The sequence below is a fragment of the Colletotrichum orchidophilum genome (assembly GCF_001831195.1).
Source record: "Colletotrichum orchidophilum strain IMI 309357 chromosome Unknown Scaffold_75.1, whole genome shotgun sequence".
In the NCBI taxonomy this organism is placed as follows: domain Eukaryota; kingdom Fungi; phylum Ascomycota; class Sordariomycetes; order Glomerellales; family Glomerellaceae; genus Colletotrichum; species Colletotrichum orchidophilum.
Window position 1 is genome coordinate 135,679 of NW_019173031.1, and position 18,235 is coordinate 153,913.

At 50.7% G+C, this 18,235-nt stretch overlaps 7 protein-coding genes across 7 annotated transcripts; 4 read left to right on the forward strand and 3 right to left on the reverse strand.

Annotated features, from left to right (window-relative positions):
• Positions 1-1,540: 1,540 nt before the first annotated feature.
• On the forward strand, positions 1,541-3,137 carry CORC01_08702 (transmembrane amino acid transporter; the record flags this gene model as incomplete). The annotated part of the gene is made up of 4 exons (XM_022620332.1): positions 1,541-1,728; positions 1,786-2,219; positions 2,276-2,422; positions 2,485-3,137. The coding sequence occupies 4 exons, from the start codon at positions 1,541-1,543 to the stop codon at positions 3,135-3,137; spliced, it is 1,422 nt and encodes a 473-aa protein (XP_022473170.1).
• Positions 3,138-4,165: 1,028 nt separating this feature from the next.
• CORC01_08703 (uncharacterized protein) lies at positions 4,166-5,014 on the reverse strand (the record flags this gene model as incomplete). The annotated part of the gene is made up of 2 exons (XM_022620333.1): positions 4,166-4,557; positions 4,618-5,014. The coding sequence occupies 2 exons, from the start codon at positions 5,012-5,014 to the stop codon at positions 4,166-4,168; spliced, it is 789 nt and encodes a 262-aa protein (XP_022473171.1).
• Positions 5,015-7,789: 2,775 nt separating this feature from the next.
• Positions 7,790-8,284, forward strand: CORC01_08704 (uncharacterized protein; the record flags this gene model as incomplete). The annotated part of the gene is made up of 1 exon (XM_022620334.1): positions 7,790-8,284. One exon carries the CDS (start codon positions 7,790-7,792, stop codon positions 8,282-8,284), a length of 495 nt encoding a protein of 164 aa, XP_022473172.1.
• Positions 8,285-8,944: 660 nt separating this feature from the next.
• Positions 8,945-10,061, reverse strand: CORC01_08705 (versatile peroxidase VPL1; the record flags this gene model as incomplete). Its single annotated transcript, XM_022620335.1, has 4 exons — positions 8,945-9,020; positions 9,074-9,262; positions 9,324-9,567; positions 9,638-10,061. 4 exons carry the CDS (start codon positions 10,059-10,061, stop codon positions 8,945-8,947), a joined length of 933 nt encoding a protein of 310 aa, XP_022473173.1.
• A 1,083-nt stretch (positions 10,062-11,144) lies between these two features.
• Positions 11,145-11,524, forward strand: CORC01_08706 (uncharacterized protein; the record flags this gene model as incomplete). The annotated part of the gene is made up of 2 exons (XM_022620336.1): positions 11,145-11,207; positions 11,276-11,524. The coding sequence occupies 2 exons, from the start codon at positions 11,145-11,147 to the stop codon at positions 11,522-11,524; spliced, it is 312 nt and encodes a 103-aa protein (XP_022473174.1).
• Positions 11,525-14,187: 2,663 nt separating this feature from the next.
• CORC01_08707 (uncharacterized protein) lies at positions 14,188-15,666 on the reverse strand (the record flags this gene model as incomplete). The annotated part of the gene is made up of 3 exons (XM_022620337.1): positions 14,188-14,623; positions 14,703-15,418; positions 15,598-15,666. The coding sequence occupies 3 exons, from the start codon at positions 15,664-15,666 to the stop codon at positions 14,188-14,190; spliced, it is 1,221 nt and encodes a 406-aa protein (XP_022473175.1).
• A 1,104-nt stretch (positions 15,667-16,770) lies between these two features.
• On the forward strand, positions 16,771-17,820 carry CORC01_08708 (RTM1 protein; the record flags this gene model as incomplete). Its single annotated transcript, XM_022620338.1, has 3 exons — positions 16,771-16,948; positions 17,027-17,278; positions 17,339-17,820. 3 exons carry the CDS (start codon positions 16,771-16,773, stop codon positions 17,818-17,820), a joined length of 912 nt encoding a protein of 303 aa, XP_022473176.1.
• Between the last annotated feature and the right edge of the window lie 415 nt (positions 17,821-18,235).

An 18,235-nucleotide genomic window follows, 5' to 3' on the forward strand; every position in this document is an offset into this window, starting at 1 on the left:
AGGCCTTAGTGACCCGGAGGGTTGATTTGGACACGAAAGGAATTTGAGCAAACTTCTGCTGTGGTAAGTCCCCAAAGGGGACTTTGAGGTCCTATTGAATATCTAGTATTGCATCTTAGCATTTCCGTCACTGAATTTGAAAGATATGCGCTTCTTCAGTCATCTCGCGCTTCGTAAGTGAATGACACCATGACAGTCGCTTGGAGCTGCTATATGGACTATTCAATCTAACACCAGTCTGAAGCGTTTACTTTCTAAACCAAAGCATATCTCACGCTAAAGAAGTATCCTACATGTGAAATGCGAATGGTGCAGCTACGTTCGCTAGACTGTTCTCCCCCGGTCGGATCTAACCGACTAAGAGCTTTCTGGCAGATTAATCGCTCACCAATGTCGTTTGTTGTTCGTCAAAAGGCGACCTTATTCACCAGCTTGCTAGACCCCCGTGCCTGACTTGAACTCTAACTATTTGGGTCGTTGAAGGCTAGTGCCTTTTTCACCCCACCATTGTCGCTACGTGCAGCCGGCAGATCACCCGATGCCTAAGCGTCGTACGAGTCGGGTGAATACGTACAGACAGGGAGACCGAGTAATAGCTGCGGAGTAGCTGGATGTTTGTCAGTTTTATCATGCTGCTGTCGAGCCCCTATTCCATAGATTGAGTCCAGAATGCCTAGCAATAAGGTTGCAATCCATATATACGTTTGATTGACGGCCAGCTAGCTATATGTCAAGTTGCGGTTTCTAGTTGTACGTTATGCAGGCGGGAATTTAAGGTTTGCTTGATGAGTTTGTTGCTCATGATGTATGACTCCGCCCAAGCAATAATAAGCACCGCACGAGAAGGCAGATCCAACCCTCTATGGATACAACACGCTACATCTCAAATCAACGCAGTCCAGCGGCAGGAAGTGTAGCAATATGGTTCATTGCGACGCGAGCTCAGCCAAAATGGCACCGCTGCGCATGCGAGAGAACAGGGCGGATCTTGGCGTCCCAGTCCCCGTGCGGGCCCAAAGTGGATTGAAAGACGTAACAAGAACTGCTGAAATTTCGCCCGCCGTCTACTTCTCAAGTCGGAGGTTCCAGATGCAGTAATGCCTTTTTTCTTCAATCGTATCAGAAAACCTGGTGCCGACTATCGTTCGTGCCTCAGAGGGTCAGGTGGCGCGGAATGAAGGCCGCGTGAGTCAATCCAAACTTGCCGAATGTGAGAGGGATGGGAATGTCGTCCTTCTTCAAAAACACTCTTCCCTTGGACATATGCCGACGAGAACCGTTCCCGAACAACACAGAATCCGGGGCCCCTCGAAGTTAACCGCCGCAGGAACACGCCAATTCTCCACCGATCCGACCTGCATTCCACGTTGCCCTATTGATTTTGGTTTCTTCGATTCAAAAGATCCACCCAGCGTGACTGGTTCCACCTTCTCCGCGATTTCAGCAAGCCGAATCGTGAGGGAATCACGATCTAGGCCAGACCTACTCAACCCCCTCGGCTCCAACCGAATCTTACCTCGGACTGCTCAATACGACAAGCATGGGGAACGAGGCGGAAACCATCAGGTCTCCTGTTGACCCTGAGCGCCAGGACCTGCCTAGTCACCTCCCAGGATCCAAAGGCCACGAGCAGGATCCGATTGCGCCACCTGCGTTTTCGACTGGCTCGGGCGGTATCGTCGAAAAGGAAGAGGCCGAATTGATCAACTTCAAGACACTACACTGGCTGTAGGCTTCTCCCCTAGCATCAATCATCCTGAGCTGTGCGTGCTGACTTTGGCACAGACAAGGAGGGATCGTTCTCGTCGCTGAGACGGTCTCCCTAGGAATTCTCTCACTCCCATCTGTTCTGGCCACCCTCGGACTTGTCCCTGGAGTCATTCTGATCTGCGTCATCAGCGCTCTGGCTACCTACTCTGGTCTCCTACTCGCCGACTTCCGGAAAGAGTATCCCTTCGTCCAGCACTTTGGCGATGCGGTTGAGCTGATCGGTAGACCCATTGGTATGGGTGGCATTTTTCGAGAGGTCTTTGGATGGGCTCAGACTATTTTGCAAGTTTTCCTCATGGGAGGCCACATTCTCATGTGGACCATTTGCATGAACACCCTCACGAACAGTACAACATGTACCGTTGTCTGGGCTGCAGTCGGAATGTTGGTTTTCTGGGTCTTTAACGTCCCCAGGACCTTGAAGTGGACGAGTTGGATGTCAGCAACGTGTGAGTACATTAATCGGTTGGGGGATATACTCTGGATGGTTGCTAACCTTTTTAAGCTTGCGTGTCTATTGTGGTGGCTGTTCTCATCACTGTGATTGACGTCGCCATCGAGAAGCCCATTGGCAGTGGGTCAATTGACGTCTTCAAATCTCTCGGCTTTTCTCCTGCTTTTCTGGCTGTAACCAACATCGCCGGCGCATTCTGTAAGCATTTTTTCGGATTCATCAAGCTATGAATAATTTTGACTTATATAATCTCCAATTAGCAAGCCATTCCATCTTCTTCAGTGTCATTGCCGAATTCAAGAACCCCGATGACTGGCCCAAAGCACTGGCTTTCCTTCAGATCACAGATACAACCCTCTACATTATTGCTGCCGTCATCATCTACGTTTACGTGGGCCCCGATGTTCCCTCTCCCGCGTTGTCTGCAGCAGGCAGCGCAACCATCAGAAAAGCGATTTGGGGTGTTGCGATTCCCACAATCGCCATTGCCGCCGTCATTTACGCTCACGTCGCATCGCAGTACGTCTTTACGCGTATCTTTGGCAATACCAAGCACGTCGTGAGAAGAACAAGAGTGTCAACCATTTCATGGCTTCTCATTACGCTGTGTATCTGGGGCATTGGCATGGTGATTTCCGAGTCCATCCCCGTCTTCAACGATTTGCTGGGTCTCGTTTCTGCTGCCTTTGCAAGTTGGTTTTCGTTTGGACTACCAGGAATTTTCTGGCTTTGGATGCATAAAGGCAATTGGTTCTCAACCTGGCAACAGAAGTGTCGGTTTGCGGGATCCTCACTGCTTTTGCTGGTGGGAATCCTGCTTTGTGTACTTGGATTGTGGGTCTCAATTGATTCAATCGCCAAAGGGGGATCTGCTGCAAAGCCTTGGACATGCGCCAGCAATGCTGCAGCGTGAGGTATTTCGTGTTTGGGGAGATTTGTTTTCAATTCCCATGTATTAATATTATTCAGACTTCTATCCATTGATGTCACAAGACTACAAACGTACAATTGGTACGATGAGATGGCGGCGTCTAACACGTTGCATCCCTCAAATTCCCCTTGGAGGCATTGTTTACGATGTATTACTTGCACTCAATCCTCTTATCGGCGCTGAATTAGATTTGCCGGAAATCTCTTAGAACGAGCGTGTGTGGGCTTGGACATTGGTGATGTGTCGCAGTCGGGGCTGGGTTGTAAGCAATAGAGGCGTGAATCAGGACGGTTGCAGAAGCCCAACGACCACCAAGCCAAAAGTAACCGGGTGAGATCGACGGGGCCCAGACAGTTTGACTCAGGCAAGCACAATGGCTTAGACGGGCTGATTTGGTGGCCCGTTTTGAATCAGACTTTCTTCAGCTGACGAAAAGTCACCGACATGCTCGAGGGGGCGATAAGGCACTTTAGCAGGATGTCTCTGCTCTGAACGCTGTTCCAGGATTGAGCGGACATGTACTTGTCTTACAATGGGATCCGCTTTTCTAGTCCATGTCGTTTCAAGCCGTGTCTTGGTAGTGATCATTGCTGCGTTTCTTTTCTTTTGCTAGCTATTCCTATCGTCTTTTTGCATGCAGCCAAGCTGTACATGAGTGTATCAGAAACTTGTTGCCCTTGCAGCGACACACGTCCTGCTACCCCATACTTATTTCCTTGTCAAGTTACAGTGTTCATCAGGCACGAAGCATGCCAATCCTTTTCGACTCAACGAAAACTCTTTGGTGGATTAAATCGTTCGAAATTCTCGTTGGTATCTATGTGACTGACTACACATTATTTGCAAGAACAAGCCCCTCCAGGAATATAAATCATGACTTCATCGAGGTGTGCGCGTGTATGGGCAGCCCCGTATAAACAAGAAGTTTGGTCACGTATGTGCAAAGTTCAACTCCAGCAGCCCCCGCCCAGGCTATTTTTGTTGTCCCATCAAAACAGCACGAGGCAGATTTAGAGGACGAGAGCGAAGATGACAGCAGCGAAGCCGGCACCGGAGAAGGTCATCATGGCAGCGCCGGCAGTGACGACAGTGGTGGCGGTAGGAGAAGCACCTCTGGTGCCGTTGGTGTTAGGAGGGAAGGAAGCGGTGGCAGTGGCAGCAGGAATGGCGACGGTGGCCGAGCCGACGCCCTTGTTGTCGTTGCCAGCGCCGGAGGAGCCTCCTGAAGATCCGGAATATCCGGGGGAGCCGTAAGTGGAGTTCTTGCCGCCGGTGGTGCAGGTGTTGAGCTTGTCCTGCATCTCCTGGAAGACACCGTCGAAGTGAGTGATCTCATCGCCACCCTTGCCGCCGGCAGGGAACTTGGTAGAGATGGAGGTCATCAGGGTGTGGACATTTCCGCCTACAAGATGTTAACATATTTGTCTTTGGTATGTGAGAAAGCGATAAGGGATTGACTTACCAATCAGAGCAACCCAGGAGAGAGTGCTGTCGCAGATACGAGCCTGAGCAAACAGAGGGACCTTGGCGCTGAGGTCAACGAGGAGCTTGTCACCAGCCGCGTTGAGTTTGTCGGACAGCGGCTGGAAGGCGATGGCCTCGTCCATGGTCAGAGGCAACATGGCAACCGCGTTGTAAGTGGCATTGCGGATCGTGGTGAGCATGGTGGATGAAGCATCCTCGAGGTCCTTGCCGTCGCCACCCCCGTAGGCGCAGATGGAGCCATCAAGGCTCTGGATGCCGTTGAGGACAGTGGTCATGATGGTGTCGACCTGGCTGAGTTCACGCGCGCAGAGCTCAGGCGTAGGGGTCGCAAGGACGCCAGCGGCAAGGAGGACGATGGGGGTAGAGAACTTCATTTTGATTGTCGTTGAGAGGAGAAGATTGAACGAGTGACTGGTAGTAGCGAGTGGCGTAGGAGAGGACGAAGACGCTGGCTTTTGAAGGCGGGTGGCTGCTTTGATGTTGTTGACTGCTGATCTAGAGATGGGAGATCGACAGTGCATGTGCAGTGTTTATATATCCATGCCATCTTGGCCATCTCGGGGTCGTTGATCGCTCTGACTTTCTTCTCGACCCCCTGAGTTACCCCAGATAATCTTAGTCGCCAGATACAATCTCACGTGTATGGGATATTTGGCGATAGGGACTAAGATTTCTCAAACAACGCCGGCGCCGAGTGCTATTTTTTGTGATTCCCTTCCCTTCCCTTCCTCTAGCCTTGTGCTCGGACAAGCAAAGGATCTGACCACGATCGACTTTTGCTGCGCGAAAAATGAGCAACGGCGGGTGGTGAGGGCGCCACCACGCACGCTAGACAGAGCCGTTTCTTTTTATGCGGACATGGCGCGAACTTGGGGGAATTAATCAGGAACGCGCCACGTCCTGTGCGTCCCCCAACCGAGTCATTTTTTTGAGAAATTGGAGGGGATATTTCTTTCTTAGCGCTAGTCTACATGCATGTCTAGCAGTAATACGCTCTTCCTCGCAGGCTTCCACGTCGAGGTGCTCGCGGGCGAACACTGGCGTCGAGACTGACTGCATGCGGCTTGGCAGCTGTCTCGCCGAACAGTTCAGAAGGATTGCACTGGGCGACTTAGACAGGCTTTCAGCTCGCGCAAAGACCCGATGAGATTGCCTTGGCCAGCATGGCACTGAGCAGAGTGCTTGGCTTCACGTTGTTCTAGGCCTTACTTCGAGGCTCGCTCAGACAGTCAGACTATTGTGGTTGTCCTGATTGCAAATAACGGCAAACAACCTCAAACACACTCAGAATAAGCGCGTCGCGGTAGCTTCCATTTGAAATTCGGCCCATTCTGGAAACTTTATTGCGGGAGAGCTGTGCACATCGTCGTTGCACTGCTCGTGACCCGAGCAGTGCAATTGTGCACAGGACTTCAGCCGCTCCCCCGATTCAACCCCCTAATTGTTTCCAAGCAAGAAACCATAAGGCCGATCAAAGGGTGGTCGGCAGTGAACAATGGTATCATGGCGCTGCCTTGCGGCTGAGGTTCGTTTCGGTGTTTTCCGCTGTGGCTAACCACCCGCTTTTGCAACATGCAGGTGGAGTTAGAAATCCAGAGGCTTGTAGACCTTTTTGGCACGGACAAAGGTTGAGGGCTGTCAGCGTGTTGGCCGTCCGAAGAGCCGTCCGAAGAAGTCGATTCAGCCTCGTGAAACTGGCCTCTTGAATAATTCCTTCTGGATTCTGTCAGCTTGACTCAGACAAGCGGCTCGTCCGGCAGATGTGTCTGGATCCTACTGTCCAAGCTACACGCTCGAGCCCATCGAATACCACGGCTGCGCAGCCTCTGAACACGTAATCTTAGGAAGTTTAGGAAGAAGGATGGATTTACACAAGCCACGGATGATTCCGAGTGCCACATGGCCGTTGTTATTTCTTCTCTCCTCGACTTGACCAGCTTGCTATCTAGCACCAATTCCATGCAAGTCTCGGTAGACTGGGCAAGCCAGAGATAGAGCCGTATATCATTGAAAGAAGTGGCTTACGCATTACTCAGAAGCCATTCGGTTCTGTATGAGATGCCGAAGTTTTGGGCGCATCCCAAACTAACGCAGGCTGTGTCGGTCTCACGCGCTCTCTGATTTTCAGACGCGCTGCATAACAGTCACGGCTCAGACTGGGATTGTGATCCAATTTTAGAATACAGATTCTGCCCTTTCGAACTGATTGACTTTGAAATATGAAGTTGATTGACAGAGTAAGTGACGTTTCGCGTGTAGCAGCCAATAAGTAGTGACTCGCAGTCTCAAGGTACGCCAGATATTATCTCAGATTCACCACGTGATGGAAAGTTTCACTTGTTCCAACCATGCTAACTTGAACTTATCACGTCCTTCCAACTAGGTGAATCACACGTTGTTGCCTTTTGCAAGTCTGAAAAGGCACCTTGATCCGACCGGTGCATCCTGCACTGAATATTGTCTTTTTGATAGAATGGGTACTCTCTCAGCCTGACGATCTTGCACATCTTATTGAGTCATCAGAGGTTCATCAGCATTTCCTGGGACCTACACACAAGCTACAGTCATATCTTATTATAGACTTGAGTGATACAATGAATTTTGTGACGTGACGAAACTACATCGAAATGTTTCGGGAGCCAGAGATCGTCAAGCTGTGTATCAACCCATCCTTAAAGATGGAATAGTAATCTTTAATTGTCATCCGAGGGCTACATGAGCCTAACAGGTAATATTCAAGAGTTCATCAAACAAGCGGGACACTAGTCGTCTGATATATCAGCCGAAAATGCGGCATCGCGGGGTATGGGCCATATGGCGGCAAATAGGAATGGGTCACGTACGCTCGCAGGTGGCCAAACGACCGAGGACACCGATCACCGTGTTGAGTAATCCGTCTCCGTAAATACTGTACTCACCGTCATGATGATACCCCAAAGACATGTGAGAGACATGTCAATAAGCATATATAGGAAGGTTGATCCAAATAGAATTCACCCATATATACATGTAATCTCTTTTCTGTAAAGCTGCTGTCCCCTACCTCCATAGTCTTGCAGTGTTCAATCTGACCAGTATACTCTCCGATCACTACTTTACACATCCCAGCAAGGCAAATTTTAGAAATCGTTAAAAAGAACTCATCGACCATGTCTCACCCAGCCTATCAAGTAATCATAACACCTGATGAGGACAAACAAACGGCCTCGAAACGACGTGCTATCTACCTCCGCCCATTCCTTCTATTCTGGCTCAACTCCCTCATCTTCGAAGTCGCAATGCTCATCGTCAGCATAGTCGCCTTCTCAGGATGGCGCGACATGTTCCCAAAGTTCATGTGGACCATCGTCTTCTGCCCTCTAGGCATGGGTGGCGCGATGGGAGGCCTCATCAACGCCTTCATCGTCGATCGCATCTACGGCATGCGAGCTGTTCATTTCGTCGCGATTCTGAGCGTCTTAGTTTTGGGAGCGTGTAACATCTTGTGCTACAACTTGGACCTCATGCTGGGATGGTTCGGTGCCCAGAGCCATTTCTGGTGGTGGCACTGGCGGTATTTAGGGGCTTGGTTTGTTGGGTATGTTAATGGCAAGATGATGTTCACGGATGAAGGGCAAGAGTCACTTGCTGGGTGGGGTGTTTGAGAATGGAGTCAATGTATCAAATCTTTGTCCATTTCACGAATAGTCTGGGAAAGGGGCCGTAGCAGCAGGGTTTTAAAAATTTTGAGCTGACATGATAGGCGGTGGTCTTGTAGGCAGTCTCTTACAATGGATCAACCCTCGTCGATGTTGATGTTGGAACAAAGACATTTTGAATGTCTCGGCACGCTTGTACTTTATTGAAAAATTTAATGACATCAAGCTCCGATATTCATGCAGGGTTTAAGAACATAAATAGCTGGCAACTATTTGATTCTACGATTGTTCGATCTATTTGGATCATAGTTTCGTCCTACTGATTAGATTTTACGTTGAAGAAATCAGTGTTTCCAAGATCACAACTCTAATTTTAGGTTTAACAATATTTACTCCCAACAAATTAAACCGCATCATCTGATTACTTTAGAATCGATTAACAAGTACTAATCGTTTGATCCAAAGCCAAAATCTGAATTCAATCTTTTACAATATTGAGCATTAATCATTAAAGGTCATTAAAAGTCTATCACAAAACGAACTTCCTGAAATGAGGAAGACTACTACACCGGCAGCTAACGTAGTCCCCTGAGAAATAATATATAAACATCACATCCTCATGGCATCCAGCACATACGATCAACGAAGAGCCTTTCAATCCGCTGCTCAGAGCCGGGTGATGCTATCAGTGCAATCGACCAAATTGTTCTTATCGTTGCCAAACAGTGCCATCTTTTCCATGCTACTTGGCGTCAGTTACCGTGCATACAAATTCTTCAGTACAGAGTAACTCACGCGTTGGTGAAGCTGCTGCTCCACTTGTTCTGGTGTCCGATGAAACCTTGGAACTTCTTGCCAATATCTCCGGAGGTAGAAGTGGAAATCTTGGAGTCTGAAGGGAACACAAAGACGCCCGACGCGGACGTGCCCTTGGTCGCAAAGTCGTACGTCTCCTTATAGTAGCTGACATCCCACTTTCCAGGCCTGGTCAAACTTGTTAGGCTTTTGATCATTCACAATATTACACCTGTGTGGAGTGACTTACGTTGAGTCCTGGGACGCGTTGGCCTTCGTTGTATCGACAAAGTTCTGCGTTGAGGTGCTGTGAGCGCCAAGAAGAGCGGCAAGAGCTTCGGCATCGAGCCCCTTCTTCTGGAAAAGTGTCACGAGGACATCGGCGGAGGCGAAGACGTCAGGCAAGCCACCTGCTGTGGCGGAAGTGGTGCTGTCTACGCGCCCGATAAAGGTCTTAACCTTGGGTCCACCAGGGCAGAGGAAGATCGCAGCGTCTGAAAAGGAAGCGTTTAGTGACAGGACTCTAGCAAATTATACATACCGTTATTTCATTGTTAGACTTACTTCCAGCAAAGACAATCATATCCGCAACAGTGGTGTTGTACTTGGTCGCAAGATCCTGCAAGACACCGGCAACCTTTTGCAGTCCCCTATTCTCGCTCCTGTTGAGCTCGACATCAGGATTGACACCGATAATCAGCGAGCCGTCGCAGCCGCCCTTGAGCCCCTGGGAGGTGTCCCAGGAGCCGCAGTCATGGAAGATGGCACGAATAGACGCGCGCGCGAGGTCGTTGCACTGGTTTCCTGCCATGAAGAGCGAGTTGAGCTCAGTGTTGACCTGCTTCCACACGGCCGGGCATTTGGCTCCGCCGCGGGCATCGAGGTCTTTGGCGACAATGGCGGCAGAGGAGGCATCTTCAGCGTGAGGAAGAACCGCAGCGTTAGCAAATGCCAAGAGGCCAGCCAGAAGGAGGCCTGAAGTGTGCATTTTGAAGGAAAAATGAGGAGATAATGCAACCAACGGCAAGAAAGACGTGCAGCTTCTTGGCGGTGGTTGATGCGGAAGGTGTTTGAGAGAGGGTGCCAAGAAGTCAGGGTTCTAGATGTGAATACGCCATCTTTATAAATCTGAAGATGATAGTAATAGGCCTCTTATGTTCAGATATTCTCACCATGTTACATGAACTTCCAATCCGATCTGGACCATCAAGAAGTCCGGTGGTAAGGCCAAGCCATCATGTCGGCGCCGGTAGTCTGGTTTCCCCATGGGCAAACCGGAAGCCCTCGGACAGCCATCGCCGCTGACATGCTTATTTTCCAGGCTTCAACATACTACAAAGCGTCGCAGATTGGTCGATGCCGACAGCTTGGGAAGCTTACGGGATCCGAAGTCTTTAGCGTCCAACGGGATGCGAAACGGACATTGCATCCTCGGAGACGGTCCAACAGCTCCCTTGGCACTAAGATCCTTAGCGCGCTTACACATGGACGCCAGAATCATCCTCGGGCCAATTGGAGGGACCGCGTTGCCACAAGCAGAGTAGTTTGAGGGTAAAGGGAATCGCATGGACATGAAAAAGAACAACAAACGGGAGAGGGTTCGATGGTGAAACGCAGAAGCAGAGCGCGCGCCGTGTGATCTCAAAGACCGCTCTCTCTCTTACTCTTTGGTTTAGACTACACAGACACATGCATTGTCTTAGCGTCGTATATTCCAGTGGAAGAATCAACGTGCAGGAAATCCTCGACAACTGCGATCCCCAGCCGCAGCTGACCGGATCGCCGGGTCCATCACATCAAGTCTTAATGCCTCATCATCAAGATTCAACGGCTCGCTGTAAGTAGCGCTAGTGCCAGTCAAGGAAGGTTGGTTGGTCGGCGATTATGTCAAAGTCCTTGGGCTGAAGCTCATCACCAATAGTTCACCCTTCAGACCAACCTGACTGTGTCAGCTACCGATTCTTATGAGAAAAGTGAATCTTATCTGTGTGGGTGAAGGTCCAATGTTCGCCATGTTCATTAATTGGACTTCTGAAGGTAAGCTGACACTCGCAACCAGAATCTGACCCCTATGAACAGCGTCTCGGGCAGCACAGCGCCTAGTATTACTATTACGGCCTTGGCCAGCATCGGTGTGAGTTGCAATCGTATATCGACCAAGCGAACTCCAGACTTTGTCCAGTCTCCCAAATATCCGCACAGCATCCCAAGTGGTGCGGGTTGGGCACGGGCGCTGCGAACCACTTCTCGGCCGATGTCTGCAGCGTCATGCAGATTCGAATCCCCGTGGTTGGCCAGCTGCGTCCGAAGCCGCGGTCTGGACCTCGACTGCGTTCCAATCTGCAACGCACAAAGACAGTCCGAACTTATCTATGCACGGCCAAAGTGTACAGTAGGGATGAGCCGCAAACGACCAGCCTTGTGGATTTACAAAAGGCTCTTCTTGCCTGAGATAGCGAGATGTAAGACGCCAAGGATGAGATTATCAAAGTGTCGCAACATTCATCTTTGGCTCCACCCAGTCCTCTTTGCAACACTCACACTCATGGTCCAATACTGCAGAGATGCAGAGAACGCTTTCTGTTGCATATCGATGATTTGGGACAATTTTATTCAGACTGCAGACCAATACAGAGTTTTGTCTGTTGATGCTGAGTGTGCCCGAGAAGCATACGGGACGTTTTGTGATCTGATGCACCGAGGATCTGCTCATTCGTTTCAGGAACTATATGGCTTTGACAAATGCATACTTGATTAATCAAAACCGTCGAGGTTGAGATATCCCTCGCATCGACTATTCTCAAAGCTGGGGCGCTGCAAAATCGTCTACAGCAGAAATATCCCACGAGCCGTCCTCATCTTCTACATCAGGATAATTGCCTTCAGCAAACAACGAGTCCTTAACTTCTTGGGCATGCGTTCGAAAGTTGACAGCCTCTGCGTGTATGCCCAGACGCCCGTACACCTGAGAAAGTCGCCACTGTAGTCAGGGAGGGAGGTTGCTGGAGTAGGTTACTGTTCAGAACTGTTTGCAAAGCGGTTTATGGCCGGTTAATATTTTGCAGTCAAGTTGTTCCATAGGAAGTGATAGGCGAAGATTGAGATGTTCAAAAATCTGAAGAACTCTGGTCCTAAGTTAGAACAATACGGTTTTAAAGACTCAAAGAGAGTTGAATTGCTAAACAAAGAGTTGAGCAAGGTCCGTGCCAGAAAGGCTGTGGCTGTGGGCGACTGAGAGCCTCTATCCGCGGTGTCGGATTTCTGTGGGTGATCGAGAAGTCTATACTGCCAACTCTAAGACATCCAATGCTTGTTCAAGAAAGACGACGATCTGGCCTTGAACATCCCTGTCAAATTGTTCGAACAGCGTTTGGCCTTCGTAGGTCTTTGGTCCACACGCCATAAGGACAAGGTAGGCAAGCATGGGGAGTGCGTGTTCTGATACTTAAGGTGGATTTGTCAAACAGTAGCAATTGCAATGCTCGGGTGTGATTGTTCTCGTATCGTATCTCATTCTCCAGCACTCTCGTGGCCTGCTCAGAGTAGTCAGTTCAGGAGCGCGGCCATGGGTTTCCTTTCTGCCTCAACAAATGGTGGCCTACGGTGTCATAGTCTCGATAATCGGAGACCAGTTCCGCTGTTCGGTCGCCAATTTTCCACAGTTAATCGAGGACTACAATATTCAATCTTGCAATGCTCAGAGGCTCCATGGTATTCAAGTGCTTTGCGCTTAGCTCTCAATGCGTCGGGTTTCACGGAAGCCCGTCATGGACTTCAAAGTTGCTCTCGCCGTTATATTTGCGGTTGAGATCGAGGCGGGAAAGGCAGAGTATTTCTCCACGTAGCAGTCGTCTTTCATTTGGTCAATCTGCATCCTGGTAGCGAGAGAGCAAACAAACTGGCGCCCGCGTTAACGTTTCCAGGCCAATGGATGCCTCCCCTGAGGTGACATAGCCTGCTCATCAAAGACGCTTCATCGCGCGATTATGTGTGTTTGCCTGACAAAACAACGCCAAGTCTCTCCTCAGCCAAACGGATGAATCAAAGGGGCATTATGGCAAAGGTCTTTTGCTCTCGTGCTCCCCCTAGTTCGTAGAGTTTGAGAAGGCGATCACATAGCAGTGTTCTCATTGATGAATGACCCCTTGACCATCTCAAGATGAGCAACATAGCAGACGATAAGGTAATTCGCCGTCGACTGACCGCCATTACATTCGAGGCGCAGATCATGAAACCCCCACCTCTAAGAGCCCAACCTAACATCCCTTCTGTGATTGGATACGGTTGGAATCTTCGAGGCAAGTTGATCATGCCATTTCTGGTTGTTGAGTATGCCCCGTTTGGAACTCTGCGGCAATATCTCCAGAAGCAATCTCCGAGTTTCGCACACATGTAGATACTTCTCGGTGATGTCGCATCAGCCATTAGGGCATTGCACGCATGCGGCATTGTTCATGGCGATGTCAAACTGTACAACATCGTGGTATTCCCACCCTGGGAGCGAGACCCTTCATAATGGCCGAGGAGCTTCTTGTTAACAAGTTGGATCTGCGGATCGCTTTGATGTTCATGCAAATTGAATTTGCCGTCATAAATTCTGAAAGCGAGGCAGAACCAGAAGACCCATGTTGTCATGAAGACACTCATATTCGTCATCGACATCATGCTGATCTGACTATGGATTGGATGATAGAAGGTTTCATGGAGAGACAACCCCCAATAGTGCTTTCTGGAAGACTGAAGTCTGATATTCACGACTTGGTACAATGGGAAGCCAACAGGCTTATGACTCCACCATCCTCTGATACCATGCACGTCGAGTATCCGACCTCTTTAATTAGCCATTGTCCGTAACTCTCAGAGGCTCCGCGGCGGGAGGGTTTTTCTCAGCAGTACTTCGAGTGGAAATACAAGACGAACCTCGACCTACCGCAATGCGCAAAGAGGACTACTCGTAATGAGTTCGTCGAATCATTGTATTCATACTGCACCCGGGCGATCGAGGAAGGGGCGCTCCCGGAACCGACTCTCGGAAGCAGTCAATGATGGTCAAAACGCCTCAACGCTGCAGCGTCTCTTCCAACGACATCTTTCCATCCGACCAAGGTAGCCAGTCAGACTTGTGCGTAAAACTCAAACACCTGCTTTCGAGGCCACTTGACAGCCTCCAATAACACAGGGTGCCCCGCCAGCTGCACATCGACCATGGCAAAGAGACACCTGGACCACCCCCTGAGGAACCAAAACCTGGGCTCCAGAACGCACAGGAATACGCCAAAGTAGGCTAACAGGACCATACTATACGGGTTCTTGGCGCGTATATCGGCCATGATGTTCTCCGAGATGACGTACGGCCAAAAGAAGATCATGCCGGTTTCGGGGTTGGCGCCGGCGTGCGCCATGAAGTATACAGCCTTTTCGAGCTCCTTGACGGCGGTCCCGTACTCATCGCCCGCAGTGTCGTCGAGGTTCTCTTGGAAAAAGTCGTAGAGGCCTTGAAGGGCTTCAAAAACGTCGGGCGGGAGCGGGGACCGGTGTAGCGGCGGGTGTCTGCTCCGTCTGTTAGCATCAAAGTGCGCGACGGGAGGGGGAGATCTGGATGGCCCAGTAACGAGGGCTGTCAACACACGTGAATGACGGATCATCCGGGTCAGCGGTCCAGATACCGGTTGCCATAGGCGCAAATTCCGTGTTAACGAGTCTCCTCTGGTACGGTTCAAGAATGGTGCGTACACCTCGCACAAGAATGAAGACGCCCAGGATGTCAGGCTCGGATTCGAGGTGGTGTTGCGTGCGCACGGGTAGTGAGGCTACGTAGGAGACGACGAGAGAGGCAAAGCAGAAAAGGGGCTTCCAATCGGTGTCGTCGACGGTGGGAAGCTGCGCACGGAAGCCCTCGATACCCGCATTCTGGTGCGAGGTCGCGAGGTCGAGGTACTTATCCCGCGCGGAGGGTATCAGGTAAGCCTTGTGGAGGGCGGCGATGGTGAGGATGCCATGCATAACAAACGGGCAGTCGTAACCGATCTCGGGTATGGTGACGCGCCAGACGTTCTGCATGTCGGGACGGATGGAGAGGGTGTTTGCGGTGACGAGAGTGTAGTGGTGCATCAGCTCCAGGCCGTGGCCCCAGTGGTTGATTGAGGGAGCCGGCGATCGGAGTCTGCCATGGTCTACGGCGGCGTCGAGGAAGTGATATGGTGCTTCTGGGCTCAGGCCGTTGACGGATGGTGTTATGTTTGATCGTTGGGGTGTGAAGTTGGCTGGCGAAGGTTGTGATGCTGAGAGACTGCACAGGATGCCGTGTCTGGAGCAGTTGAAACAGGACGGATATGCTTCATCGCACTGACAGTCAGTAGTTAGTGAACGGGCCAGTGAACGGAGCGCGAAGAATGTAAGGCCCGTATCTGATAGCCGCCTGGATTGATTGGAGATGGGATCTGAATCCTCTGCCGCGTATTCGATACGCGGCAGCCAGCCGAGAATGAGGGGGAGGGCCGGGGAGCCGTCAGTCTGCCACTCACTTTGACTTTCCTCCGTTTGCAGTCTCTACAGCCTGTGCGGGACTTGGTATGAGAACGGCGAGTTGCCATTGGATAGATAGATTGGGCAGCGAGTGAAAAGAGGGAGGGGTGTTCGTCCCAGGTCGATTGCCAATGCAAAATATCCCCGCGTTTGACGCAACGATGGATGTCGGTTACGGCGCCGCGGGGAGTGTGCGAGCGGATCCGGTTGGGGCCAGTGAAGTTTGAGTTTGATTCTTCGGACCGTTGAGAAGATGCCACAGCAGCTAGTGAATCAAACAGGCAGAAAGACAGAAACGTAGTACGAACACGCGGGTTCGTTCACATGGAATAAGAATGACGAAACAAATAGAAAAAAATTACAGATGGCAGAGGGCGGACATGGGGCAATTCGCAGCGAGCTTTGGATCAAATGGGAGTGGAAGCGGAATACGAAGCAGAGAAAGCGAATACTCGCAATTACGGGTCCCTCCGTCTCAAAGTAAAGCGGGTCTCCCGGCGCTTGTCATGTGCGACCCACCTTTCCCGGCGCACCGGCAGCCCAAAACAGTCCGTATCCCGGTCTCTTTCGTCAGCCCCTGCACCCGGTAGAGGCGCCAAACCGTACTCCAAACTCCCTGATTGGTTCCGTATTCAATACGTTTGCACGGCTGGGTCCAATATCTTCCAGAATTCCTTCGAGACGAACACTCGGGATACCGAGTGGGGTGCAAGGATACTCGCATCCCAGGCAGAACCACAACACTGACTGACAGACTTGATATTGGCGAACGGCGCGCCAAGTGCCCTGACTTGCCGTTTGTGAGCAACAACGGTGGTTTTTGTGGCTGGGTGTGGGAGAGTATACGACGAAAACAACTCCTTCATTGGATAGACCATAATAGAACGTGGGCCGTTATCATCGCTTCGTGAAAAACACATAAGCATAACCTGCGCCGCTACTCTAAAGCCTGAATTAGTTTTTCCATCATCCCTTTTGTAGACCAGACCAAGCAAGTTAACCAGCCTTCGTCTAGAATCTGCAACGTCGCTCTTTGTCGGCAACGCTCGCCGGCTCTCATTCGCGTCGACACGGCTGTCGTGTTTCTGCCGATTTTCTGCCGATCCAGGCTCGACTCCAGACTTTCAAATACCTCTTCTACCGAAGCACAGTCACACTTCCAGCTTGCAGAGATGGATACATGTACCCCCGACTACATCAACGCCGATTGGTCGTTTTACAGATTCGAGCCTTCAACTGCAGCGGCGGTTTTCTTCTGCGTCGTTTTCATCCTCACAACTGGCCTTCACGTCTTCCAACTTGTCAGAACGAAGACATGGTACATGATCGCGTTTGTGATAGGTGGACTGTGTAAGTGTTGTAAAAGAAACATCGGTTTTCTGCCCCCACCCTCGGCCTGATCGTGAGCTAATGACATGTGTCATGCAGGTGAGGTAGTCGGATACGCCGCGAGAGCGCAAAATACGACGCAAGAGGCCGGATGCTGGACTCTCGGTCCGTACATCATCCAGAATGTCCTCATCCTCATCGCCCCGGCGCTCATGGCAGCTTCCATCTACATGATTTTGGGCCGGATCATCATATTGACCGACGGCGAGAGCCACGCGTTGATCAGGAGGCGTTTCTTGACAAAGGTCTTTGTGTCTGGAGATGTCTTGTCGCTTCTGATGCAATCGAGTGGTATGTTTCTCTTTTGAGCACCCTGTCCCCTTCAATGCCCGCTGACCAAGCATTGTGCAGGTGGTGGTATGATGGCCGCGGCCGGAGGAGGCAACAACTTCATGGAGATTGGAGAGAACACCATCGTTGCCGGCCTTTTCATCCAGCTCGCCGTCTTTGGCTTCTTCATCATTACAGCCGCCCTCTTCCACCGCAAGATGATGCTGGTACCGACCGCAAAGTCCCAACAGCCCGAGATCCGCTGGCGCTACTACCTGCTGACGCTCTACATCACCAGCGTCTTGATCTGGGTCAGGAGTGTCTTTCGAGTTGTCGAATACCTGGAGGGCAACAAGGGCCATCTGATGACCCACGAGGTGTATGTCTACGTCTTTGACGCGACGCTCATGTTCATCGTAATGGTGTGGATGAATTGGTTCCACCCTAGCGAGATTGGTCTCCTGCTCCGCGGCGAGCCGCCCATCAAGAACGGAGTCGAGCTTGTGATGATGAACAGGAAGTTTGGCAAGATCCAGAACGAGAGCAGCAGCATGAGTGCTTAGGGGACCGGTTAAAAAGAAGTTCCCACGACTTGGAACAGGGAATTTGGCCAGCACCGGGAGAGGCGCTGGGTTGGGAAGCGTTGCCGGATTGATTTGATGATTAGACTTGCTCAGAGTTTTGTTGGCTCGTCTGAGGCCATCCAAGTCATTTTGAGCATTTCCTTTGTTGGAAATAGCGGTTTTTCGGGGTAGGTCGATGGGACTCGCGACGATACGACGCGATCGAGAACGCAGCAGAATGACAAGAGTTACAAAGGTGCGATTAATGTAGGTTTTAGATGGGAAACATTGCTCTTTTCTGAATAACAGATGCAAATGGATAGATAGAAATCAGAGCCATAATTCCGAGCATCACAAGGTTGATCCTAGGGTAACTTCACAAGCACGGAAGTCTAGTGCCGATGCTGCTTTGAAG